The 25,320-nt window shown below is 49.8% G+C and overlaps 3 protein-coding genes across 4 annotated transcripts; 2 read left to right on the top strand and 1 right to left on the bottom strand.

Annotated features, from left to right (window-relative positions):
- Positions 1-3,220: 3,220 nt before the first annotated feature.
- VPS11 (VPS11 core subunit of CORVET and HOPS complexes) lies at positions 3,221-13,002 on the top strand. The gene is made up of 16 exons (XM_030021915.2): positions 3,221-3,412; positions 3,796-3,944; positions 4,133-4,268; positions 5,328-5,491; positions 5,593-5,840; positions 6,245-6,446; positions 6,728-6,879; positions 7,840-8,026; positions 8,432-8,575; positions 9,068-9,256; positions 9,648-9,809; positions 10,288-10,427; positions 10,740-10,942; positions 11,476-11,647; positions 11,758-11,980; positions 12,720-13,002. The coding sequence occupies exons 1-16, from the start codon at positions 3,259-3,261 to the stop codon at positions 12,882-12,884; spliced, it is 2,790 nt and encodes a 929-aa protein (XP_029877775.1). The 5' UTR covers positions 3,221-3,258; the 3' UTR covers positions 12,885-13,002.
- On the top strand, positions 12,865-24,199 carry HMBS (hydroxymethylbilane synthase). 2 transcript variants are annotated; one of them, XM_030021920.2, is made up of 14 exons: positions 12,865-13,206; positions 13,303-13,356; positions 15,429-15,501; positions 16,189-16,238; positions 16,338-16,393; positions 17,519-17,596; positions 17,924-18,001; positions 19,215-19,290; positions 20,012-20,125; positions 20,673-20,711; positions 21,768-21,887; positions 22,113-22,166; positions 22,783-22,869; positions 23,091-24,199. In XM_030021920.2, the coding sequence occupies exons 1-14, from the start codon at positions 12,865-12,867 to the stop codon at positions 23,262-23,264; spliced, it is 1,395 nt and encodes a 464-aa protein (XP_029877780.1). In that variant the 3' UTR covers positions 23,265-24,199. The 2 variants fall into 2 exon arrangements, with proteins under 2 accessions (XP_029877780.1, XP_029877779.1); XM_030021919.2 differs by having other exon boundaries at positions 12,865-13,356.
- LOC115344505 (histone H2A) lies at positions 24,119-25,018 on the bottom strand. The gene has a single exon (XM_030021924.1). It carries the CDS (start codon positions 24,940-24,942, stop codon positions 24,508-24,510), a length of 435 nt encoding a protein of 144 aa, XP_029877784.1. The 5' UTR covers positions 24,943-25,018; the 3' UTR covers positions 24,119-24,507.
- Between the last annotated feature and the right edge of the window lie 302 nt (positions 25,019-25,320).

Here is a 25,320-nt window from a genome sequence, read left to right as displayed (position 1 = left end):
ACCTGCAGCCACAAGAGGCGTTCTCTTGCTGTACAGACCCTCCAGCCTAGGTGTCATATGCTCTTCCAGGGTCTGATGCTCTGCAGGCTCATCTCAACTAGACTAGTAGACTTTACCTGGGATCTGCTTGCAGTGCCAAATTAGCCAACTTTGGCAACAAGAGTTTCTGTAAGGGGCTGGAGCAGTGCTGCAAGAGTTGGCTGGACCTGTGTCTTTACATCTTTCATCAAGAGTCACCCCTGAGCTCTGCCTCGCTGGCTGCTTGTGCTGCAGGAAACCTCTTGTGTGTGCTGTGTCTCTGGTCACGTTAGTTCAGGGGCAGGGCAGCTGTGTGAGTTTCTCTTCCAAGGCTAAACAGAGGGCATGGGATGTGCTGGGCTCTTGTGACCAGAGTGACTTGTGGTTCTCAGCTGAAGTATCTGTGAAAAGCGTACTGCTTTTTCTCGCAGTGATGGGAGAGCTGGCTAGAAAGGGAGGGAAAGCTGCTGCCACGCTTCAGTATATATATTAATACTACGTTCCCAACCTATGGTCAGTTCTCTTCTTGCAGCCAGAGTAGCTGAGCGCCATCAGCAGTTAAAACAAGGAGGAAGGTAAAAACTATTTGGGTATCCTTGTGGCAGAGGCCTTATAAAACATACAGGGTGCACACAGCTGAAGCGCAGTGTGAAAATTTCATGGCAAATGTAGAAAGCGAGGCTGCAGCTTTTCATCAGAGAGCTCTTGAAGTCATTGGGGGAGGGAAGAGGGTTGTCCTGTTCAGAGCACTTCTTGAACCTTAACGCAGCAGTGCTGTGAAAGCTCTGAAAAGAGTTTGTAAGCTGTGACCAAGGCTATGTGACAGGGAATGGTGCAAGACCTTCCTGAGACTGGAACTTGACGGCTGCTATCCGAAAACCTCACGGGTAATTGTCCAGCATAAACCCAGCAGTAATTGTGTATGCCGAGTTTCTGATTCAGTAGGTCCTGGAGTTCTTCCATCTATTGGATTCTTTAGCTAGAGTTGGCCTCATAGGCCAAGCAATGCTGTGCTTGAGCAGCAAGCAGGGTTGCATAAAACTCGAGACATTTTCTCTGCTGGTCAGTGAAGAAAAGGGAATGAACACTGGAAATAAAGTAATTATGAAGGACAGTGACTTTTGCAGGCTTTTTCTGTGAGGTATTAGTTTCAGGTGGCTTTGCTGTCACCTGCTCTCAGTCAAAAATTCCATAGACCAAAGCATGGGTGAGCCCTTGAAATCTGCCCAAATGAAAGTCTAGTGATAAATTAAGTACTTTTAGTCTGGTTTAGAAGCGTAAACTGACATCTCCACCATCTTAGGAGCTCACATGTCTGTATTGGGCAGTGGCAGAAAAAAAGCCAGTGCTGCTGGAGGGCTGGGATGTACCAGTATCATTGGGAAGGCTGTGGCCGGCCCCAGATGTGGCATTGTGCAGAGGACAGCACAGCAGGTAGTGCTAGAAGCGGAGGCTGAAAGCGGGACTCGATGATGTGCAGCAAGGAAGGGTGCTGCTGGCCTGGGAGCCTCTGTCCTTCCTGCTGCAGCCCGCTCCTGGGACAGGCCTGGGACTGTGCAGGACCCCGGTGTGTCAGCCCTGCCTGGCGCTGCTGCCGGAAAATGAGGAGCAGTGCCTGCAGCGGGACTGGACTGCTTGTGGGCTGGCGGGACCAGGGGGGGCCGCTGCTTCCCTGCAAGTGACAGGGGGAAGGTGCTGTTGGGGATTGCATGCTGTGCTGTGATCCTGTGCCTCTTTAGTAGTACCCGGTGGGGTTGTGTCCCTGTGGCCAGCAACCCCCCCTTCCCACCCGCCCTCTGCAAGGTGCATGGCCACTGCAAGGCCCGGCTGCCCACAGGGCCGATGGGCTGTGCTATGCCAGGCTGCAGACACGGGCCACACTGTACTGGGTCTGGCTGTAACAGTTAATGTTCTCCATAGCAGCCCATACTGTGTTTTGGATTTGGGACTAAAACACTGTTGGTAACACAGCAGTGCTTTGGCGGCTGCTAAGCAGCACTTGCACTTGCACGGTGCTGACGTTTTCTTTTGTCTCTTTTTTTTCCCCTCCCATCAGCAAGTAGGCTGGGGGTGCACGAGAACTTGGGACGGGATGCAGCTGGGACAGCTGACCTCAGCTGACAACAGGGATATTCTATACTGTATGATGTCGTGCTCATCAGTAAAAGCTGTGAGAAGGGGGGGAAGGCATTTGCAGTTACGGTTTGTGTGTCTTCCCAAGGAACTGTTATGTGTACCGAGGCCCTGCTTTCCAGGAAGCAGCCTGCCAATGGGAGGTAGCGAACAAGTTCCTTACTTTGCTTGTGCATGCAGCTTTGCTTCACTTATTAAACTGTCTTTATTTTGATCCACAAGTTTTCAGCTTTTGCTCTTCCAAGTATCTCCCCTCTTCTGCTGTGGGGTAGGGGGAGCTGAGCTGCTGGCCAGAGTGACCCTACCACGCAGGCACACGAGCGAGGTGGGTGTCTCAAGGCAGGGCCTGTGGCCGATGCTGCTTCAGGCTCCTTGGACGCTACAGCACAGGGTTTTGACACGTGCCTCCCCTCCTTTTCCCCCGCCGCCTCTGCTGAGCTTGTAGAGGTGGCGACAGGCAAACGAACGCGGTCAGACCTTGCCGCTGGGCCACACGTGGCATCGGTAAAGCCAGACACAGCTGTGAAACCAAGCTGGCGTCAATGCTTGTCCTTTGGCAGGGGACCTCTTGACGCAGGGGAGGAGCAGGGGCTGTAGGCAATGCCGGGTCAGAGCCTACAGAGTCCCGAGCGGCACCGCCTGTGCAAAGCGCCGTCGAGGCACGAGCCCTTGCCCCCCGCCACGTCCCAGGGCCAAACTCCCCCGCCCTGGGCAGCACCGGTCCTGCCCGGAGACCCGTTCGCGGCGCGGTTTCCCGCAGGTAGTGAAGAGCTGCCGGCCAAAGCCACGCGCGAGCAGCGGCTTTTGCAGCGGCAGAAAAATCAAACGGGGGCGCAGGCGCGGGACCGGCAATCACAACAAGGCCGTGCCGTGCTAGGCGCTTGCCGGTAATTCCCCTCTTGAAGCACCCCCTGCCCCCTCGGTGGCGGCGGCCTGCGTGTGCGGACGCGCCCACGCAGGTGAGAGCCCGGCGCGGTACCGAAAGCGGGACAGCACCGGCAGACGCGCCCCGCCGCCACCGAGGCCCGCGGTCGGGACCCGAAGGGGCGGGGGAAGCGGTCACGTGAGAAGCGAGGGCGGGGGGAGAGGGCTGGGCCCGTCCCCAACATGGCGGCCTACCTGCAGTGGCGCCGCTTCGTCTTCTTTGACAGAGAGACGGTGAAGGAGCCGCCGGGGCCGGATGGGGCCGGTGGGAAGCCCTTCGCGCTGCCGCCGGGCATCGCGGTCTGCGACTCGGGCCGGGGAAGCCTCGTCTTCGGGGATATCCTGCACGGCGGCGGCGGGAGGCGGCGGCGCCCGGCGCTTTGGCCTGCGTGGGGCTCGGTGGGGCCGGGAGCCGCGGCCGGTCGGGTCGGGTCGGGTCGGGTCTGCGCCGCAGGCGAGTGCCTGGCGCTGGCACGGCTCCCGCGTGGGCTTGGGGCCTCTCCAGCCGTGGGAGTGCGGCGGCTTCCTGCACTCGGCTGTCCTTTGCCTGTTAAAAAAACCCCGGCCGCTGGGTGTTTTGGTGCTCTCGGGTTGCTCTGCAGACGTGGGTTTACTGTAGAGGTCAGCAAGAAGCAAGCGTTAAGGTTTTTGATGCGATTGGAGGGGTGGGTTTGGGTTCCCCCCCGCCCCCCCCCTTTGTGTGCCTTAACCGTGATCTACATATGGAAGGTCAGATTTGGTTTTTGCCTCGCTCCCTTCAACTCAGTAGCTTCCAAGCTTACAAGCTAAGGGTAACACATCTGTACCAGCTGAAGCAGCACAGTATCTTGGTTTCTGTTGGTGAGGACGAAGAGGGTATTAACCCCTTGGTAAGTCAAACAAACAAGAGAGGAAAATGCATTTGCATTGGGGGGGGTCTTTCTTAAGACTACTGCGATTACCTTGGTTGGCCTTTCTTACCTAAAGTAGCTTGCTCAGTCTGGCCACTGTTACATTTGATGCTGGGTCTCGCCTAACACCTCACGTTTCGCTTATGCCAGATCATGGTCGTTTGTAGGTTAAAGTCTGGAACCTGGAGAAACGAGATGGTGGCAATCCTCTTTGCACACGAATTTTTCCAGCGATACCGGGTAACAAGCCCACAGTCGTATCCTGCCTAACTGTCCATGAGAATCTTAATTTCATGGCTATTGGTAAGTAAAACTAAACTGTAATAGCTTAAGAAAAATGTTATGGTCCTGACTCAGATGTAAGGAAAATGAATAGATAGCACAAAAACCAGCACAGAACCTCCTGACAGTTTTTATACTCGTGCAGTTTTCGTGTTATCCTCACAGGGAGATAAGTCTATTTTGTGCTGTCGGAGAGCTTGAGAAGATAAATACATAAATTTAGCCTGAGTCTGTGTATATTACAGTAATAACTTTGATACTTAAAAGGGAAGCACATATTTTTAGTTGATGTCATCTTTCCCCGCCAGTCAGTAAGATTATGCATTTATCAAACTTTGTACGAAATTTAGCTTTTGTTGTAGTACGGGGAAAAAACATAGGTTTTCTGATACCTAATGTTACAGAGATATTTTTTTCAAGCACTGTGTAGAAACCTTTTTTAAAAGAAAAGCCAATTTCCTTTTTTGGATTTAACCATTCCTTTGTAATATTTCTTGCTTAACTTCTGACAGAGTGAGAGCAGTAATGCTGTGAGGTTACAAGCGCTTTCAGTGAGTTGACCCCTGCACTGAAATCCAAAAGCTTTCCGTATGTGTCTTGTGGCTTTCCACCCTGGCACAACTTGCAGGACTGGGGCTGCTGGCAAGCTGTGAAAACAGCACGTTTTACTCGCTCTTAGGAAATCTTCCTCTAGTGTAACGGTGTGTAGTATGTTTCGAACAAGCAAGTGAATTAAAACGATAGTTACCATTGGTGGATGAGAAAGCTATTTGTAAAACAAAGTACAGACAGACTCAAACAAAAAAAAAACCCGCAGTGAAGTTTGCGTGTGGAAAGCAAGTTGAACCTTGCTGAACCGCAACACCCTGTGTGCAGTCGGATGACAGCTCCGAACCATAACAGGAGTAATCGGGGGTTGTTTGGCGCCTACTTCTTGACACGAGAACCTGCGGCAATCCTTTTACGTAATAACTTGCTGGCGAGCAAGGTGTTGTCACTGACTGGAGCTGCCCTAACTTATGCTGGATAATATTTCAGGTGTACCATATAAGTAACAGTTTAGTGTGTCCCCTTCACCAGGTTTTGCAGATGGGAGTGTTGTACTTACAAAAGGAGACATCACTCGAGACCGGCATAGTAAGACCCAGATCCTACATGAAGGCAGTTACCCGGTTACTGGCCTGGCTTTCCGACAGTCTGGCAAAACTACACACCTATTTGTGGTGACCACGGAGAATATCCAGGTGGGAAGTTAATTGGAAAAAATGAGACTCTAACTTGCAAATTGCATTGGCGTCAGAGTCTAGTTCAGAGCGATCCCCAAAACCTTGCGTTTCCTCTCTAGTCTTACATGCTTTCAGTGAAAGACTATCCTCACCTGGAGCTGGACACTCATGGTTGTGGATTGCGCTGTTCATCTCTCAGCGACCCCTCCCAGGATCTCCAGTTCATTGTGGCGGGAAATGACTGTGTGTACCTTTATCAGCCAGACGAACGTGGCCCCTGCTTTGCCTTCGAGGGACAAAAGCTGATTGTTCACTGGTATCGGGGGTACCTCATCATTGTCTCCAAGGACCGAAAGACTTCTCCAAAGTAGGGCTCCTCGGAACAGACGAGTTCTTTTTGCTCTTGCAGCTTCCTGCTTTCCCCCTCTTTCCTTCTTCCCTGTGAAGCTTTGCTCTTGGGGCTGACTGCAACTTTCTCAGAGGTTGTTAAGATTCATCTGGACCCATATATCGATTAACTTGCGTTGTGAGAGTAGTGCAGTTAAGCATGCTGAATGAGTGGGATTTTTTCCCAGTCCTATGAATTTCTCAGTCTAACGCATAGATGGAATTTGTGTATAAATACCTGGTGTTTTGCCTCTAGGTCCGCTTAGTTTAATTGCCCAAATGGACCTGCATTTGTCTTGCTCTCTGGACATCCCTAGTTTGCATAGGTATCAAGAATTCAAGTTACGGTCTCCTTGTTTTCCAAAACTTTCTTCTGCTTTCCAGGTCAGAGTTTGCTGGGAATGAGGCACAGAATTCGGACAAACAAGTCCTGAATATCTATGACTTGTGCAACAAGTTCATTGCATACAGCTCGATCTTCGATGATATAGTGGATGTCTTAGCAGAGTGGGGTTCTCTGTATGTACTGACCAGAGATGGGAAGATTCATGTACTGCAGGAGAAGGACACGCAAACCAAACTCGAGGCATGTAAATCTGTTTTGTTATTAGTCTCTGCCTTATGTCTGCAAGATTGTACTGGCTGTGCAGATTGAAAAGTTGAACCATTCAGGTAAGTGAGTTACATAGCAAGTGACCCGACAGCTTTTCAGCGTAACCAGTGTTATAAGGCATTTGGTATTTAAAAGCCCGAGCATGTGTGTGTGTACGGCACCCAAAAGAAGAAACGAGTTGTCTTCCAGGCGGGTTTGAACTTGTTTTGTGCGGTGCTATTTCCCTCACACTGCTCTTGCCGTGTATTTAACAGATGCTATTCAGAAAGAACTTATTTGAAATGGCCATTAACCTGGCCAAGAGCCACCACTTGGACAGCGATGGTCTGTCAGAGATTTTCCGGCAGTATGGTGATCATCTGTATAACAAGGGGAACCACGATGGAGCCATCCAGCAGTATATCCGGTAAGCGGGGGTCTCACGGAGCCATGACGGTGTAGTCCAGATAGGAGCTACGGAGGCCTTGGTTTCTGTTTCAGCCCAGGAATAAAACCAAACCAAGACAAAAAAAGCATGGCTTGAGGTGAAAACTTTAACAGTAGAGAGAAACATGTCAGTGAGATTAAAAGTCTCTGAAAAAGTTGCTTGAAAATTGCTCTGTACACCTTAAGTTCCCCTCTTTGATCATATTTTAACATGAATAATGAAGGCACATTGGGATGGAGTGGGGCCTGATGACATCATTATAAACAAGGGATCGCTCTAGGTGAGATGGGTGGTGTGATTTGACCGTGTATGGCAGTCTTCTTGGAAAATGCTCAAACAGTTTAATGTCAGTTTTAAAATGTCTTGGGTTTTTTAAAACTTGGAGCAGCTTGTTTTGGGGCTTCATGTTCGGTCTTTTTAAAATGCCACAAAGTGTTATGTTCCTGTAGAACTGAAACTTTGGAGTCCGGACATCTAGCGAGAGTTGGCATGTATTTTATTGTCAACTTGCATTAAGTGTCAGGATAACTGTGGCTAAACTGCTCCGTGTGGGCATGAGTGTTTAAAGCTGACTTTGAGTTATGCGACTGAAATGAAGGAAAATGTAGCTTTTGTTCCCCTTTTTTTGGGCTTCGCAGTTAGCTGTGGTCAGAGCGTAGTCCATCTTCTCACTGCCTCCTTTAAAGGAGGCTTAACTCTGTGTGCTGTCAAGTGTCGTCCCAATGGCAGCTTTTGTAGAGGGTTGTTTGTTTCACTGTGCGTGCAGATGAATGGGTGGTCTTATACCACACCTAGCTGTTACTTCTGATGCGTAGCTGAGTGGTCCCAAGTGGGTTAGCGCCTGCTGAAGTTAAGGCTTCTCCGTGCTCTGTTAATTTCTCCATTTATTTTGACTTCCTGAGTATATGGTCTCTTGTAACATGACTCTTCCCCTCCCAGAACTATAGGGAAGTTGGAACCGTCTTACGTTATTCGGAAATTCCTGGACGCTCAGCGTATCCACAACCTCACTGCTTATCTGCAGACGCTCCACCTGCAGTCCCTGGCCAATGCAGACCATACTACACTTCTGCTGAATTGCTATACCAAACTCAAAGACAGCTCCAAACTGGAGGAGTTCATTAAGGTATTGGGGGAAGGTGAAATCATGCAAAGTAGTTATGTCACCATCATAATTAAGAAGGGGTAGCGGTGACATTATAAATTGGCTCCTGTGGGGCATTTGAGAGAGAGAGCATGGATTTGTCCCTCCGTACCCCTGTCTTTGCTCCTGTATTTCCAAGCTCTTGGTTATGTTCTCAGTTTGACTGGCTTGCTCTCTGAGTCTGGAGCGTGCTGGCTTTTGCCAGTGTGACTGGCAAGCTAATGAGAGGCGGTTAGACCACTTCCTTTCTGCACGTGTGATCTTTCCCGTGTGTGAGAGGTACTAAGTTGTCCCTGCTCCGGCTTTCCTCCTCTTCCATAAACGATTGCTGCTTGTGGACTGTGGGAACGTTGCTGAGGGACCATATTTCTGCTTTTGTTCTTGTAGACGAGTGAGAGCGAGGTCCGCTTTGATGTGGAAACGGCGATCAAGGTGCTTCGTCAAGCGGGTTATTACTCCCATGCTGTATACCTGGCAGAGAAGCACGCGCATCATGAATGGTACCTCAAAATCCAGCTAGAGGACATCAAGGTGAGGAGACGTTATTGCTCCCATGTTCTTACTGGGGAGAATACCACTTCTCTAGCCTCCCCTTCAGTGAGAATACCATTTCACTGACCTCTTCCCTGCAGCTAGCGTGCTGACAGGACTGCTGAGGCAGCAGTAACAACACCTGCTGCTGCTGCTTGTGTGTTGGCTTTCCACTTTTGGCTTCTGCGGTAGACTAGGGGTGGAAATCAGAGCGTCTTGTTCTGTTTCAGATGTGGCTTTTTACAGTGCCCTTTAAAAGGAAGGAGGGTCATTAGTGAGAGACTGATCTAAATCGTGCTCTCTTTCCCCTGGGCCACAGCCGGTCTTCCTCTTTGAGGAAGAAAACAAGCAGGAATAGTGAACCAGGTGATAATTCAGAGCAAACGGTGTTTGTGGCATACTCGCAGCGTGTCTTCAGTGCTTTCTGTCCTAACCTCGAAGCGGAGAGCGGAGGCCATTGTCATGTGATTATTTTGCTGGCTGCCTCCACAGAACTACCAAGAGGCTTTGTGCTACATTGGAAAACTGCCTTTTGATCAGGCAGAGAGTAACATGAAGCGGTACGGTAAAATCCTGATGCACCATGTCCCTAATGAAACCACAGAATTGCTGAAGATCCTTTGCACTGATTACCGGCCGTCGGGAGACAACGAAGGCCCTGGGATGCTGGAAGGAAAAAAGGTACGGTTTGCGTTGACTGAGAGTTGTTGCTCTTGAGTGGTGTCTTTGAATCCCATTTGCATTCCTCCCAACCCGTAACCTTTCCAGGTGGGCACTGATAACATGAGGCAACTCAACTTTGCAGCAAGCGAGTGCTCCTGCGTGCCTTGCAGTGCAGGCCTGATGTTTTAGGTATAATGAGAAGCCCCATCCTAGTGTACTGGTAGTCCCAGACATAAGAGACTGCTTAAAGCTATTGCTCAGAACTGATTCCTGCCGTGATCGGCATCCCGTATCGTGCTGTATCCATCACGTCATAGACTCTGGGAATGACCACTTGGTGCGGCGAGGAGGAAGCGCCAGTCTGGCCAAGACTGATCTGGGTGCTTGACTTTTTCTGGCTGTGTTACAGGCTAATTCAGAGGAGTTCATTCCGGTCTTTGCGAACAACTCCCGAGAACTGAAGGCTTTTCTGGAGCACATGACTGAGGTGCAGGCTGACTCTCCGCAGGGTGTCTATGACACTTTACTGGAACTTCGGCTCCAGAACTGGGCACATGAACAAGATGAGCAGGTTTGAGCTCCTCCAGCTTTGTGTTTTGAGAGGGACATTTTGTGTCTTTGAATCCGATTTGCATTCTTGCCAGCCCTTAACCTGTCCAGATGGGCCTCGGTAACATGAGGCAATACATATGCTGTGCTGGACAAATGGCACATAAATGGGAAAGTGGCCCGCTAGCTGGGAGAATACGCCTTTCAGTGAGGCTGAGCTTGTTTTGTATGAATCTCATTTAAGAACAGATTCTAGACAATACAACCTCTGTGGGCAGATGCTTCTCCCACAAGAGTAGCTCTATTTGCTTGCCTAGATCTCTGAGGGTGCTGGCTGTTTGGGCGGAAGAAATCATGTCCTGTTTGCTTAAAAGAGATAGAGGGCAAACAGCAAAACTGTCCTCCTCTTTGAAAGGGACCTGCAAATTGTTGTCAGGTCTTAGTGCAAAATGTTCTCTGCGCGTGTGTTGCTCTCCCCGACCTCTCACCCTTCTCTGTAGATCAAGGAGAAGCTGCACAATGAAGCCCTCACCCTCCTGAAGAGTGGAAGGTTCAAAACAGTCTTTGATAAGGCCTTGGTCTTATGTCAGATGCACAATTTCAAGGATGGTGTCCTCTACCTATATGAGCAGGGCAAACTGTGAGTGTTGCTCTTGTCTGTAGGGTCCTGTCCCCCCTGCCCCCACTGCAGGGATTTCTGAGCCATAAATGTCCCTGCCTTACAATGGTAACGACCTCTTTAGTATCTCAAGATGGGAACTGTAGATTGTTGCTCAGCTGAAAATACCTTGTTGATAGAGCAGGGCAGTTACGTAGAGAGTGAATGACAGATCTGCCTTGGCTTCTGTGTGAATGTCTCGGGATTGCACGGCTGGGTGAAAAACAGAGGTCCCTGTAACAACTCCAAAGGAAAGATGGATTGTTGCAGCTGATGGGTCTCTTTCTCCCGTAGTTTCCAACAGATCATGCACTACCACATGCAGAACGAGCAGTACAAGAAGGTGATCGAGGTGTGCGAGTTGTATGGAGACCAAGAGGCTTGTCTCTGGGAACAGGCTCTCGGCTACTTTGCACGGAAGGAGGAGGACTGCAAAGAGTATATTGCTGCGGTGCTGAAACACATTGAGAGCAAGAACCTTATGCCTCCGCTGCTTGGTAATAACAACATGGGCACCCCCAAAAAACCCCAACCACCAAACTAGTTTATAGCACTCTCTGTAGATTAGAAATTTGAGAGAAGTATCAACGAAGTTTGAGCCCACCATTGGAAGTAATAACGTGCTCTATAGGGAAAAGCGATGCCGGTCACAGGTCCCTAATTAGGAAGAAAGATGTGCAGTATCAGTCGTAGAGATGTCTGTACATGACTTCTGTCAGTGTGGGGAGGTGAAGGGCTTGCTGAAACTCCTGCTATGCCTTGGTGGAGAAGTTGAAATGGAATCCAATCCACTAGATCCTTGCTTTGCCCTTTTTGGTCTGAGCTATCCAAACATGCTCCCAGTCACCCATTTCTGGAAGAGGTCAAACTGAAATCGAGTATTTAAATGAGCTCTCCGATTCAGTAAGAATGCTGACTGCCTTTGTCTGTAAGTGGCCTTTTACAGGAAACCGGTCTGTCCAGGTAGGACTGACTAGTGTAGCTGCAGTTTTTTTGCTTGTGTTTAAACTAACATCTCGGTTGCTCTCAGTTGTGCAGACGCTGGCTCATAACTCCACAGCCACACTGTCTGTGATTAAGGATTATCTTGTCAACAAGCTGCAGAAGCAGAGCCGCCAGATAGAGCAGGATGAGCAGAGAATTCAAAAATACCGAGAAGAAACTACAAGGATCCGCCAGGAGATCGAAGAGCTAAAAGCAAGGTGCAGGACTGCGTGCTGTCTTGTCTTATAGGGGATAGAACCGTTGTTCTCTTTTATTAAGGAAAAACATACTTTGTCTTTCTCACCCTTCTGCCTCCTCTCTCTCTCAGTCCCAAGATCTTTCAGAAGACCAAGTGTAGCATTTGCACCAGTGCCCTGGAGCTGCCTTCAGTCCACTTCCTGTGCGGCCATTCCTTCCACCAGCATTGCTTTGAAAGCTACTCCGAGAGCGATTCAGAATGTCCTACTTGCATGCCAGAAAATCGCAAAGTGATGGACATGATCCGAGCCCAGGAGCAGAAGAGAGATCTGCACGACCAGTTTCAGCATCAGGTAGGGTAACGTGGCCCGTCATACCAAGTTTAAATAAGTAGGGTTTAGATTCATTTACAGATCCCCAGAGGCTGGTAGAGAAGGGTAAGGGTGAAAGTATTTTGTAAAGGAGGTTATGCTGACTGCGAATAATGAGGCATTAAGCCCTTGGGTTGACTGCATTAGGTATAGGGCATAACGAGTCCTTGATGCTCTCCAAAGGTGAAAGAGAAACTATTCTCACCAGACCCTGAAACGGATCGAGACGTACCGGTCCGTGTGACAGCTGGTCCACAAGTTGCATAGAACAAATTGAGGAGAAAGGAGAAAAAAAAAAAGTAGCGTGAATCGGAACGGGGACAGGATGGTGCAGGCGGGGTACGCCAAAAGCGTCGCGTCTGCGTCGTGCTCCCCAAGGATGAAGTGGCGAAGTTGAGAGCGGGGCATCAGCTGGAACACGTTAATGTAGGTGGAAGCTCGAGTAGCTGAGGCAGTCGCTTTCCTGCTTAAGATAATTGTCCATTACCTTTCGAGCGCGTGGCTCAAAACGTAGGATTGGAACAAGAGGTGGAAGGGCCGGCGGCAGAAAACCTTAGCGGTGGAAGCTGCTGGGGCAGCACTGGCCTCGAACTAGCAGAATAGTCAAGGAGAGGCTTGGGCTGCTGTGTCTCGAAGAACGAGGCTGCGGGGCAGGGGCTGAAAGGAAGGGGGCCGGGGGCTCGGGAGGCTCTTCCTGATGCTGCTGCTTTGTCTCCGGCAGCTCAAGTGTTCCAACGACGGCTTCTCCGTTGTCGCCGACTACTTTGGCCGAGGCGTCTTCAATAAGCTCACCCTCATCACGGACCTGCCCTCGGGAAAGGCGGCTACGACGATCGAGGCGGGCCTGCAGCGGGAGCTGCTCATCCATGCCAAGCGCAGCACCTGACGCCGGCCCGCGCCACCGCGCGCCCTCTCGGGTTGTACGGGCATCCCCGTGTGCGCTCGGGCTTCTTCGCCCTCTGCTGTCCCTCCGCTCCCCCCCAATAAACCGGACTAGCAGCCGGGCAGTGCGCCGAGAGTACCGGGCGCGCGGGGAAGGGCGGGGCCTCCGGGAGCGGGCGGCCTTCTGCAGCGCCGCGGCCGTTACCGGCGCCGGAGGGTCACGTGGGCATCCGGACGTGACGTCCGGGGGCGGGGCCGGACCGAGCCGCGGAGCGGTGCGCGCTGAGGGGCGAGGCGGCGTCATGGCCGAGCCGGGCGCGGCCGCCGTGAGTCGGGGTCTCGCGGGGGCTGGGGGCGCGCGCGGCGGGGGCAGGGGCGGGCGCGGCGTAACGGGGCGGCCGCTGACCCGGTTGTTGCCGCAGGGCGAGAACGGCGTGGGCGGCAGAGCGGTCCGCGTGGGCACCCGCCGGAGCCAGGTAGGCAGCGGCGGGGCTCCCGTCCTCGGCGCCCGCGGAGGTGCGGGGGGAAGCCCGAGGCGGCGGCGCCGGGCGGGAGCGAAGGCGTTCGTCCCTCGGGGTCCCGGCAGTTCCGCGGCCCGGGAGGCACGTTCGAGTGGGGAGTCGGAGGGGAGGGGGTCGGGCACCGCGGCGGCTGCCGCTGCCGGCGCTCCGGCTCAGAGGCGCCGAGCTGCCCGGTGGGAGAGCCCGCGGGAGGGAGAGGGCCCGCGTTCCGCTGCCGTTCTCGGGACTCCGAGGGTCAGCGGTGGAAGGGCTTTCTCTGGGGACTTCTTGACTCGCACGGCTCGTGCAGCTCTTCCAGGGAGGCGGGAAAGCCACAGCCCGGCGAAACCCCCAACTACTCGTGGCTTCGGGCCGCGCGAAGGACGGGGAAGGGGACGCCTCTAGAGGGGCGGTGGGTATCTCTCGCCAGCTGCGAGCAGCAGGGAGGAGCAGACTCGCCGAGGGAGATAAACGTCCTGCAGGCCTTTGTTTCTTCAGAGATAATCTCCTTCGTTCTGGTAGCACGTTCTAGGAAGAATTCTGTACTTTCAAGGAGGCGTTTGGCGTAGACATTGGGGCAAGGGGCATAGCTGTGCGTGCTTGCCACCTCTTTTTCTAACCTGAGGCTCTTGTGGCCCTTTACAAAGGGAAGCGGCTACTTATACTCGTTTTACCTGTAGGGAAAGTACAGTCCTGAGAAGAAAGTTAATTGCCCCAGGCTACACAGCTCATCAGTGGGAGAAAAGCTGAAACTCACCTGCGGTTGCTTGAGTCTGCTGCTGCTTGCATGTGTGGAATGATCCTCTGCTAGTGTAATTCTGGTTTGATTTTGCTTGCTTCGGCTTATGCTCATGCGAGAAGCTCCAGGCGGTGGGTGAATCTCCATAGAATCATAGAATCATTTAGGTTGGAAAAGACCTTCAGGATCATCAAGTCCAACCATCAACCATGCCCACTAAACCATGTCCTGAAGCTGGACCGGGGTCTGACTTGCAAGAGCTTATATCTATTTCACTGCCATTATCTGACACATTCTCGAAAAGAAAGATTATGGAGAGCCAAAAGGATTTGATATTTGAAGAGTATCAATTCTTCCTCAAAGTTGAACTAAGTGCAAAAGCAGCAGATGGGCTTCCTTTCAGGAAGTCTAACTTAACCTTCTAACCCAACTCATCTTTAGCATGGGCCATTCTTATGCAAGGGAACGTTCTTTTCACCCTTTACTGCTTTAAGATCTGTTGCTTGTTGTGCATGCAGACCTGAGCTGTTACTTTTTTTTGTCCATAGAACCTCTAAATAGAGCTCTGATCTTACAGAGTATAAATAACTCATATTTGCCAGTAACTATAGATTTTTCCAGTGGCACGGTGAAATCCTATTCGCTTCTCCCAGAACTTGCATAATTGGTAAAATTCACGCTCTTAGAAAAAGCAGAGGGTACTAAGCGTGTGGTACGACTTGTCCTTTCATCACTGAGCAACAGGAGGATGGTTTTTGCTTACCTTTCTGCCTGCTTGCCGATGAGCGGGCATCTTTCAGCAGTCGTGTTCTGCAGAGGTGAAACCAAGCGGCTCAAAGGTAGGTAGGTAGATGCTGTCTATGAATAAGGGTGCCGAGCTGATATAGAGAAATGGAATTTCTGACTGGGGGACAGCTAATGACCTTAGTAACACAGCTGGAAGTAGGGCATGCGGATCCTGACATGTAGGCTTCTGCTCTAGTCGCTCTTCCTAACTCGATAAAGTCTTTGTTTTGGCTTGTCAGTGCTTGGATCACAATGGCGCTGGACACGGGGAGATGTTATTCTGCTGCTTAGTTGATAAAATAAGTTATTTGGTGAAATGCTGTGGTCATGATAGGAGTTCACATGGTTGAAGGAGTTTGTACCTATGAGAGATTTTACTTGGGGCTACTTATTTCTAATACTTTTGATTTAGAGAATGTAGCGGTCACGCATGCCTGACTGTTGAAGAATGGCAAAGTCCTCTCTAGGTACTGTATGGACTATGTGCTCTTTGTTTAGGGCTATGTTTTCTGCTTCGTTGCAGCTGGCCCGGATTCAGACCGACAGCGTAGTCGAGATGCTCCGTGAGCTATACCCTGACCTCTCCTTTGAGATTGGTAAGTTTTTTTGGATGCTGCCCTGAGGTAGACGGCAGCAGGAGCCAGCCGCTTATCTTTATGTGCAAGAGGTGTGTGTAGGGTGCTGTCACGAGGAGGAGGATTCGACCCGCTTATCTAAGAGCACCATCTGAATTTAGTTAGGTTGTGTGGCTGAGCAACTGCCGCTGGTTTCTTCTAGGGGAGAAAGATGGATTTCATAAGCTCTTGATGATTGAAGCTCTGAGTACGTCATGTAGATGGTGTTATTGTTGCTCCATTTGAGAACCTGGTATCGCTCTGGCTGCATCCCACTGTGCCTTAGGGACATTTTCCTGCCTGGGGCTTGAGGCATTCAACAGGAGTAATGGGATTCCAGCCTTGCACTGAAGAGAGCTGCCGAGTACCTGTTTACTGGCACTGCAGAGAAAGACTGTGGCAGTTTCCGTTGGGCCAGCTCTTCCCAAAACCTGCCCTCTTTCCCCTTGTTCACTTTTTGAGGACAGTGAAGAAAGTCTCAATTTCACTTGTCTTGAGCGCAGTGTATTTCTAGAAGTGAGCTGCTCTTATATTTACCTTGAGTCTGTGTTCATGCAGTAGCATGTGACGCTGTACTGCTCGTTAGGTGTTATGTAGATATTTCCAGTCTAGGCGTAGGTGCTTTGATGGAGCCTCACATTTTTTTACCTGTGCTCTCCCTCTGAGCAGTTGCCATGTCGACAACCGGAGACAAGATCTTGGATACAGCACTTTCCAAGGTAAAGGATCTCTTCTTGCTCTATGCAATAAGTAATTGTATTTGACGGTACATTTACAGATGTTTCTTCTGTGATTCATGTTCCTCCATTCCTGTGTAGATCGGGGAGAAGAGCCTCTTCACCAAAGAGCTGGAAAACGCACTTGAAAGAAATGAGTAAGAGCTTGTTGTTTTCTCTCTCCCTCCTGTGGCATTAGTGGTGCTCTTTGGACATTTTTGGCTTACTGCATACATGATCTAGTTTCATTCTGTTCTGGTACCTCTCTGGCTAAGAAAGAAGTCCTTTGATAAGTCATTGTCTTTTTCTTTTTTTCTTTCTCCTCTCTGCCCTGGGTTTAGGCCATGTATTTTGAAGTGGAGTAGTTGTGTCACTTGGTCTGCCCCAGTTAGGTTTTTTTCTCCTGTGATTTGTGTGTTACACGTGCATCAGAGAGGATGTAATCTAATCAAATTCCTGTTTACAAGTACATTCTTTGAAAAATACTTTGCTTGGTGGCATTAACATATTGCATAACATATTTAGTGTTATCACATTAATGTGTATTAACATATTGCCTGCTAATTATGCAGGAGAACTGGGCATGGGCAAGTTGTGCTGCTTTCTGGGTAACTTCTTTCTACAGAAAAACTCAGTTCAGGCTCTGGCTGAGGCAGAGAGAGATTAGTGGGGCTTTTTTCCATCTTTTTTTCTTTTTCAGTATCCTGAGGAGGGTTTCAGTGGTGCTTGTGCCTTGGTTAAAGTAGGTTTAAAAACAAAGATATTCTTCTGCATCTCTGACACATAGGCACGTGATACTGCATCTTCGAGTAAAGTTGGTGAAAAAATACCGGAGACTCGAGCGTTTACGATGATGTTCATTTGCTTTGTAAAGAAGCAGATAGCTTTTACTTTGGCTAGCTATTATTTTCAGTTTGAAGTGTAATACCAGACAACGTACTGGTTGCATATTGATACGATGAGTCTCTCCGTGTGAACATCTCCAGCATCTTCCCTTCCTTCAACCTGATTGTTGTAATGTGTCTTGCATCACTGCTGGGAGGAAGGCATTGTCTTAATTTTACAGGTGGGAAAAGAGAGACAGAGAAAGGTGAAGTGGCTTTTCTGGAGTAACACTAGAATTGCATAGTAATTCTGGCTCTAGAATCCTGAAATCCCTCCCTCTTCTCCAAATTAATTCCCAGGGTGGATTCAACACTTTCCTGTAGATGACCTGCAGGCCTCTGGTAGGTACCGTGTGAGCTCAACCATCTGTTCAGTGACTACTGTCCTCTAATTTTTAGAGTTGACCTCGTGGTTCACTCCTTGAAGGACCTGCCAACTTCTCTTCCTCCTGGCTTTACCATCGGCGCTGTCTGCAAGTAAGTGTGGACGCAAGGCTCGATTCTCCAGGGGACTTGCATTTTACAGTGTTGGTAGTGGTAGGAAAGCAAAGTCAGCTCAGGGCCTTTTAGGTAGGTGTTCAAAGTTTGACCACCCTCTGATTAATCTCTGAAGCGGTGGAAGCACTAGAGCTGTCCCAGTGTTCCATAGCCAGCAGGTTTGCTGGCAATTGTTGCTTTTACAACGATGATGGGGTGTTTTGGAGGCAGAGGCAGTTCCTCTGGGGACCGATAGCAGAACTGTTAAACGTAACAGCCTTCCGTTAAATGATGTATCAGCTGTTCTGCACTTGCATTGTTTTACAGAAGGGAAAACCCACTCGATGCTGTTGTCTTTCATCCCAAAAACTGTGGGAAAACACTGAGCCTCCTTCCTGAAAAGAGGTGAGTGGGGAGAGGAAGGGGAAGACAGGTGTAAAAATGAAAGGGAGCAGTCAGTTGATACTTCCCAGCAGCAAGTCAATGAGCTCCTTGCTTTATCCTGTAGTGGTTTTACGCTGCGTTCCATTAGCTTTCCATAGACATTACACCAAACCCACTTGCTGAGAAGAGCAATGCTGTCTCATGGGAGCGCTGCACACTCAGTGAGGTTGGATCTCTCGAGCCACTCTTGAGTTGCAATGTTTTCTCAAGTTAGACCCTTTCTTATCGCAGTCTCCAGAGTGAATTCCTGCTCCTTTGTATTGAGCTTACTGCAGGGGAATGCATACAATGGAGACAGGGTGTCCGGTGCAGTATTTTAGCTTGCTTGGGCCTGAACTATGCTCTTGTTCTCACCCAGCTGGTTCCAAATTCTTCGTTGTTTTTTTGGCATTGCTTTCTTACGGTTCTGCTGAGAGCATGAGCAGTTTCTTCATTTTGAATTACCTGCCTTTTCATAGAGGTTATTGGAGTCTTTTGTCTGAGACGGCTGAGTGAAATTACTCAGATTAAGGTAACTATTAGAAAGATTATTTTTTTCCTGTGTTAAAGTAAAAGAAACAAACTAGCTGTGACACAAACGTGGACTCATGCTTCTGTGCGTCTGGATAGCAGGAAAATCGCATCTGGTTTAGGTTCCAGGGTACCGAGAAAAGTGAATAGTATACATCTCCAGAAAGGAAATACTTACTGCGCAGACTGGCAGTTTTCTGTCATTTCCAGTTATGCATCCAACTGTTTCCAAAGGTCCTCCTCCCACTGCCTTTCTATCATTGATGAAGTCCCTCCATTTTAGTAACTTCAGTCATCTGGCTATGTCTGGTTCAGTTTGGGGCAGCTGAGTCTTTATTTTTCTGTGACAAGTATTGTGGTCTTTAAATGCAGTTTCATCAGTCCTTGACGGTGGCTAGGGGCAGCCCTCCAGAAGCATCTCCTGTAAATCGGTTCCTTGGGAGTGGCTTGCCTGCATCTAGCTTCAGCCAGGCTTTATAGTAAACCTCAAAGAATGGTTTTCTTTCTTCTAAGGAGATACAAATCATTGGCAGGTTCTTGGATCTTCATTTCAATTAAAAAAAAAAAAAAGTCATCATTTGTTTCCTTGCAAGTTCTCACATATCTCTGGCTGGAGGTAAGTGTAGGAGTATTCTGGATTTCATTGATATTATTTTCCCCACAGTGTGATTGGAACCAGCTCACTTCGGAGAGCAGCCCAGCTCAAAAAGAAGTTCCCTCAGTTAGAATTCAGGGATATCGTATCCTTTCCTGGCAAAATGTGGGAGCTGGGTAAAGCTCCAAACAGAAAAATATAACTTAATGCGAAATCTAGATTCAGGGCTGATTTGTACCACCTGACCTACAAGAACAAACTGCTTCCTCAAAGGCTGCCCTCCACTAACCTATTCTGAGAGGGGTGTATAGTGTACCATAGCCCATTCTGTCCTCTACTTTTTGACGAGGCTGTAAAAAAGTGGCCAGCCTTAACCTAGCTGAGATTCGGTATGCAGATGAATTTTACGTTAAGGAATGTTTGTAAAACTGCTTGATGGGTGCCTACTGTGTGTTTGTTGTGGTGGTGTGCCCAAATCCCAATTGGTTTCCAATACCCCAGATGCGATCTGGGCCACTGGTTCCGATGTGGGCCAGTCAACTAGTGGTAAAAGGCACCGTTACTTCAGTCCTAGTAAAGTAGTTCTTTGCTATGCAAAAGGAGTTGGTGTCGAGTGTTAATAATGTACTTTAATTACATGCATATCTTTTGAGAGTCAGTGCTTGAATTAATCCATAATGCTCAGCAAAATTCTATTTAAAGAAACAATTGTCCATATTTAACACTTCTTTCAGGACGGTACTCTGACTGATTCTCATTTGGAGGCTGTTGGATTCTGTACATTCTGTAAATGCACTCAAGTGAATGTTAAGCGGTTATAGGACTGTTTGCCTGCTGTTTCTATGCTTGCTTAATCACTTCTACAGAGAGGGAATTTAAATACCCGCTTAAAGAAGCTAGATGAGAAGGAAGACTTCAGTGCCATCATCCTGGCTGCTGCTGGGCTGAAGAGAATGGGCTGGGAGAATCGCATTGGCCAGGTGAGGTGCAGCAAATACCATTCTCTGCCAAACTGTCAACTGCTTGCCTTTCAGACCTTGCGGTTGTCCTGTCAAAGACAAGCATGCAGTCTGCTGAATCCATTGCCATGTTAGCTTGTGATTTGATGCGCTTTGGGGAGGATTTCTTGTTTTCTTTTTTTTTTTTTTTTTTTTTTTTGTTGGTTGGTTGGTTGGTTTTGTTTTCTTCACACAGAAATCTATACTGTTCAGCTTTCCATGGTGCAGTAACAGTTTGTAATCTGATCGTCTCCCAGCATTTCACAATACTTCTGTCTAGCAATGCAGCAATCTGCATGAGTAAGATTTTTCTGATCAGCTAATTTATGAAGTGTTACAGTCCAGGTGAAGGAAGGTGCATTATCTCACTTTAGCGGTGGAAACACTGAGGCACGGGAAGGGGGAGGTGATAGTTCTTTGGTCAGGCACAAAATCAGCTGCGGTTAAGAGGTGAGCATAAAATTGGGCTCTCACTTCCTGTATTCCGAATGGTGCAACTTGAGTTAACTCTGATTTTACTTTCTTCCAGCTCCTAAGCCCTGAAGATTGTCTGTATGCTGTTGGACAGGTGCGTTACAACTTTTGTATCTTAAGCCGTACTGTGTATTGAAAGCCAGCAGCAGTACGGTCTGTCAGAGTAGTTAATTATGCCGAATACTTCTTGTGTGTTGGTTTGTTGGCCATTGTGCTGTTTTAGGTACAGCTTGTGGGAAGAAAGGTAGTCAGCTGTTACCTGGTGTGGTGGGGGGTGGTTGCCACTAGTAATGGAAAAACAATAAAGGTGTGCGTGTGGCACAACTACAGTGGGGTGATGCGGCAGATATGGGGCAGGCTCTGGGAGGGTCAGTGTTGTGCTGTACCAAGATGATCGTGCAGAGCCACCACAGTATCTTTGCCCTGTGATGCTCCCTCCTCCCTTATGCACCGTGCCTGTAGGGTGGAGCTGAAACACCTGCCTTGGAGCACATTCTTAGTGCTCTTGTTTCCAGGCAGGCAAACCATTCCAGCCCATGCTGGCCATGCAGCTGAGTTTACAGTGTTGCAGAGTGGGTATCAAACTTGCTAAACCCGAGCTGGCAATACATTAGTGATTGCAAGTGATCAATCTGCAAATTTAGTCTGAAATAGTGATTTTGATCATGCGTTTGTCAGGTACTGTGTGGTTCCCCTCCCCCCAGCCCCCTGTCACATTTCCAGTTTTTTAGGAAAGAATTTTGTTGCTGTTACTCATTCAGCACTTCATCTTTATCTTGAGAAATGTTGGGAAGCTTGGATTTATCCAGGCTTCTCATCATGAAGGGACACTGGGGTGTGTGTTTCTATATATGCAGTCATAACTGAGGTTCTAGAACGGTTTGAGGTGACAGCATGATCTTGAACACTTGGCTGAAGTAAGTTCTGATCTTCCCTTTACAGTAGCTGTTATAGGATGTTTCTGCAACCAGTGGATCGTTTTGTAATTCATTTCTGTAAATGTCAATGTAAACATTGCTCCCTTATGAAATGCATCTAAGCCCGTGATTTGTGTTTCATGACCAATGCTGAGTGCACAGAGAGATGCGTGAAGTTGAGAAATTACTATGATTATTATGTTGTGTGTTTCTTTTTCTTCTTCTTCTTATAGGGTGCCTTAGCAGTGGAAGTTCGTGCCAAAGACCAAGAGATACTGAATATGGTATCTGCCCTGCATGATGCAGACACCGTGTTACGCTGCATTGCTGAGAGAGCCTTTATGAAACGTTTGGTAGGTGTGGTGTTCTTGCTCTTCCACCTGCAGCAGTAAATACTGCTCTGCTAGTTGACATGACGCCATAGTATGGGAAATCTGTTACGCTTTCCTAAAGCTGTGAAGTAGAGATTACTTCTGAATTGAGCGATAGGCGGGGTTGCGTGCAGCCTAAACTTTTCAGAGGCCTCTGCTTTGAACGTGTCAGGTAGGAGCCTCGGTGTCAGCTGCTTTCTGTTTCAGGAGGGTGGATGTAGCGTCCCTGTTGCCGTCAACACCATGCTGAAAGATGGCCAGGTGAGGAGTACTTTGTATTTATCTGGAATTATTTCTGAAAACCTATTCCAGTGTGTGCATGTTCTCTGACCCTACCCTGAAGGTAACTCCAGCAGGTACTTGTATAGCCAATTAGGGCAGGTTGGCTCCTGACTCGAGCCTTCTGGGTTTGTGTTCAAAGCAGGAGTACGAGAGTGGGTCTGGCTACCGAAGCTCAGTCTTCTAGAAAAATCCTTATTATAAGGACCAGATTTCCACCCCCCCTTCTTTAAAGGTAGTGTTGCCCTGAGATCGGAAAGTCTCGCTTCTGACCCCAGAAAAGCAGTGGTTTTACACAACAGAGTGCAATTAAGGAGGTGGGAGGCAAGAAAAGAGTTCAGCTTTCTTCTTGGGGAGTCACATCTTCCCTAACACGGATTATTTTTCTTAGTTTTATTGTACTGCTGTTCTTGCTGATCCCACTGCACTACAAAAGCCTTCCCTTCCAGACTTGGTTTCATATGTTGTGTGGTTGGGTTTTTTTGTTTGTTTGGGTTTTTTTTTTTGTTTGTTTGTTTGTTTTGTTTTAGAAAGGGGGTAGCTGGCTTTCTGTTTATTTGTTAACGTGGTATTAATCCCTTCTGTATGTCTTCCCAAGTTGTATTTGACAGGAGCAGTCTACAGTTTGGATGGATCTGATAGCCTGAAGGAGACTATGCAGACCAGTGTTAATTATCCCCAAAAGGTACGTGAACCACAGTGGCTTCAAAATCCAAACCTGAAGCTGAATGACAAAACCAGATCTTTTGAAATCTGTTACTTTTGGTCTGGTTCCTTGGAAACAGTAACAGCGTACTGTTCTCAAGGCTCCTCAGACCACAGATTTTACCCCGCTTCACATGTGGCTTACACTATTCATTGCCCGCTCCTTCCCGCTGCCTTACGTTGAGGTGTTTATATTTGCAGAATGAAGATGGACCAAATGATGACGTGCAGCATGTTGGCATCACAGCCAAGAATGTCCCTGGTCAGGCCCAGGAAGCTGCAGAGAACCTTGGTGTTGAACTAGCTAGTTTACTTCTGAGCAAGGGAGCTAAGCATATCCTTAGCGTGGCAAGGCAGCTCAATGATGCCCGCTAAACCTGTGGTGTGCTCTGCATGACTGCTAGAACTCTAGCAAGTCTTTGCAGCTATGCTGTCATCCTCCTTTGGAGGAAGAGATTTATTTAAATGCTCAGACCGGTCTTACCCGATGTTTGGGCACAAAAACTTGAAATACTAAGTTAACTAACTTGAGTAGTTTACGCTGTTCAGGGTTTTCATCCCTCTCTGCATTTCTCTAAATTGCGAAGTGTCTCTGTGAAGGTTTTTCAACAATTTTTGTAGCTAGGAAGGTTAAAAAAATAATTAACCCCCCTCCCCCCCCCCGATCTATTCCTATTCCGTTTAGGAACAAGGCACTCATGACATTATCATCAGAGACTCGGCTGGGATGGTACTGAAGTGCTGTACTGTGCTGACAGTACCAAAGTACTTTCAGTAGTCATTAATATTATTTGGGACTGTTCACTCATCAGAACGCTGGAGAGGAAGACTGCTGTTAGGTTCCTAATACCGGGCTCCTCCTAGTCAAGTAACACACATGCCATGTTCGTAGGGCTCAGTTAAGGTAAGGAATTAAGTTTGCAGTTACCAGATGCAAATCTGTCAGTTGGCCAGTAATAAATTAGGAAGTAAGCGGACAGCCAGTCTGGTTTCCCTTGTACGCTTGTCTACGAGGGTAGTCTGAGACAGTCATTCACCTACACTAACCTGTCAGCCAGGAGCTGAAGAGGAAGCCCCGATTTGGGCTATCGTGCCCTTCCCTGTAACTGCTAGCCCTTTCCTTTTACTGAGGCTCCTTGCACTCGCTGTGGGGTCGCCAGCCTCTCGGCGGGGCTCGTGCGTTACAGTGCCTTGTAGAAACACTGAAACGGCACCTTGCAGGGGTCCCGTTTTGGAAACGAAGCATCGTTTATTCTCTATGCAACGTCCACTGAATGTAACAGACGATAAATACAGCTGAATGACAAGCACCCCGGCGTAAGTCTAAGTCTTTACGGCGGAGCGGCTCTTCTGTTCGCAGTTCTGACAGGACTTGCGCGGGCAGGCTCCTCGCCGCCGCTTCACAGCCGGCGCTCCGGGGCCCCGCAGCGCCGCCCAGCCGCCAGGCAGGCAGCCTGCCCGCCGCCAGCCCCGGCGGGGCGGGGCCCGGCGCCGCCTCCGGGCCCGCCGGCGGGACAGAGACGCGCCCCCTCCCCCCCGCGGATCGCAGCTCTCCCGGTGAGCAATGGGGGTGGCCCTGAAAAGGGCCTTTGTGTGGTGCCGGGGGTGGCCGGCCGGCCTAGTACTCCTGCGACTGCTGCCCGCTGCCCTTCTTGCCGGCCTTGGCGGGGCCCGCGCCGCCGCCGCCGCCCGTCTTCTTGGGCAGCAGCACGGCCTGGATGTTGGGCAGAACGCCGCCCTGCGCGATGGTGACGCCGCCCAGCAGCTTGTTGAGCTCCTCGTCGTTGCGCACCGCCAGCTGCAGGTGGCGGGGGATGATGCGCGTCTTCTTGTTGTCGCGCGCCGCGTTGCCCGCCAGCTCCAGGATCTCGGCCGTCAGGTACTCCAGCACGGCGGCCAGGTAAACGGGCGCGCCGGCCCCCACCCGCTCCGCGTAGTGCCCGCGCCGCAGCAGCCGGTGAACGCGCCCGACCGGGAACTGCAGCCCAGCCCGGGAGGAGCGAGACTTGGCCTTAGCTCGGGCCTTACCGCCGCTCTTGCCACGGCCAGACATGGCGCCTCGCTACGCTCTGGGCACCGCCGCCTCCCCCCTCCGGAGCTCTGCGGCGAAGTGGGGCGGGAGGCCCCGCACCCAGCCTTTTTATAGCCTTCCGCGAAGTACGGCTCAGCTCATTGGACGGGGCCGCCGCGCCTCGCTATTGGTGCGTCTGCCGGAAGAAGCTTTTTGCTGACTGGTCGCCTGTGCGATACCACCGCGCTTGCCCCGAGTCTATTGGCGACGGAGGCCGGCCAATGAGAAGGTAAGGCGCCAAATTCATACCGTGCTGAGGCATACCGGTGCGCGCCGCCGCCGGGGGGGGAAGGGGAAGGGGAAGGGGAAGCGCGGCGCCGCCGCCGCCGCCGCCGCCCGGACTGCGGCCGCCGGCCCCCG

This window comes from Aquila chrysaetos, chromosome 8 (genome assembly GCF_900496995.4).
Source record: "Aquila chrysaetos chrysaetos chromosome 8, bAquChr1.4, whole genome shotgun sequence".
NCBI classification, from domain to species: domain Eukaryota; kingdom Metazoa; phylum Chordata; class Aves; order Accipitriformes; family Accipitridae; genus Aquila; species Aquila chrysaetos.
Note: the sequence above shows the minus strand (reverse complement) of the source record. Positions and strands in the feature narration are given on the sequence as shown.

Bases quoted from the DNA above. Each gene is read 5' to 3' on its own strand.
- HMBS (XM_030021919.2), top strand. From the start codon at position 12,865: ATGCCAAGCGCAGCACCTGACGCCGGCCCGCGCCACCGCGCGCCCTCT. The intron at 19,291-20,011 runs GTATCCTTTCCT...TCACTTCTACAG, and splicing joins AGTTAGAATTCAGGGATATC to AGAGGGAATTTAAATACCCG. The intron at 20,126-20,672 runs GTGAGGTGCAGC...ACTTTCTTCCAG, and splicing joins GGGAGAATCGCATTGGCCAG to CTCCTAAGCCCTGAAGATTG.
- VPS11 (XM_030021915.2), top strand. From the start codon at position 3,259: ATGGCGGCCTACCTGCAGTGGCGCCGCTTCGTCTTCTTTGACAGAGAG. The intron at 6,447-6,727 runs GCATGTAAATCT...TGTATTTAACAG, and splicing joins ACACGCAAACCAAACTCGAG to ATGCTATTCAGAAAGAACTT. The intron at 10,428-10,739 runs GTGAGTGTTGCT...TTTCTCCCGTAG, and splicing joins CTATATGAGCAGGGCAAACT to TTTCCAACAGATCATGCACT.
- LOC115344505 (XM_030021924.1), bottom strand. From the start codon at position 24,942: ATGTCTGGCCGTGGCAAGAGCGGCGGTAAGGCCCGAGCTAAGGCCAAG.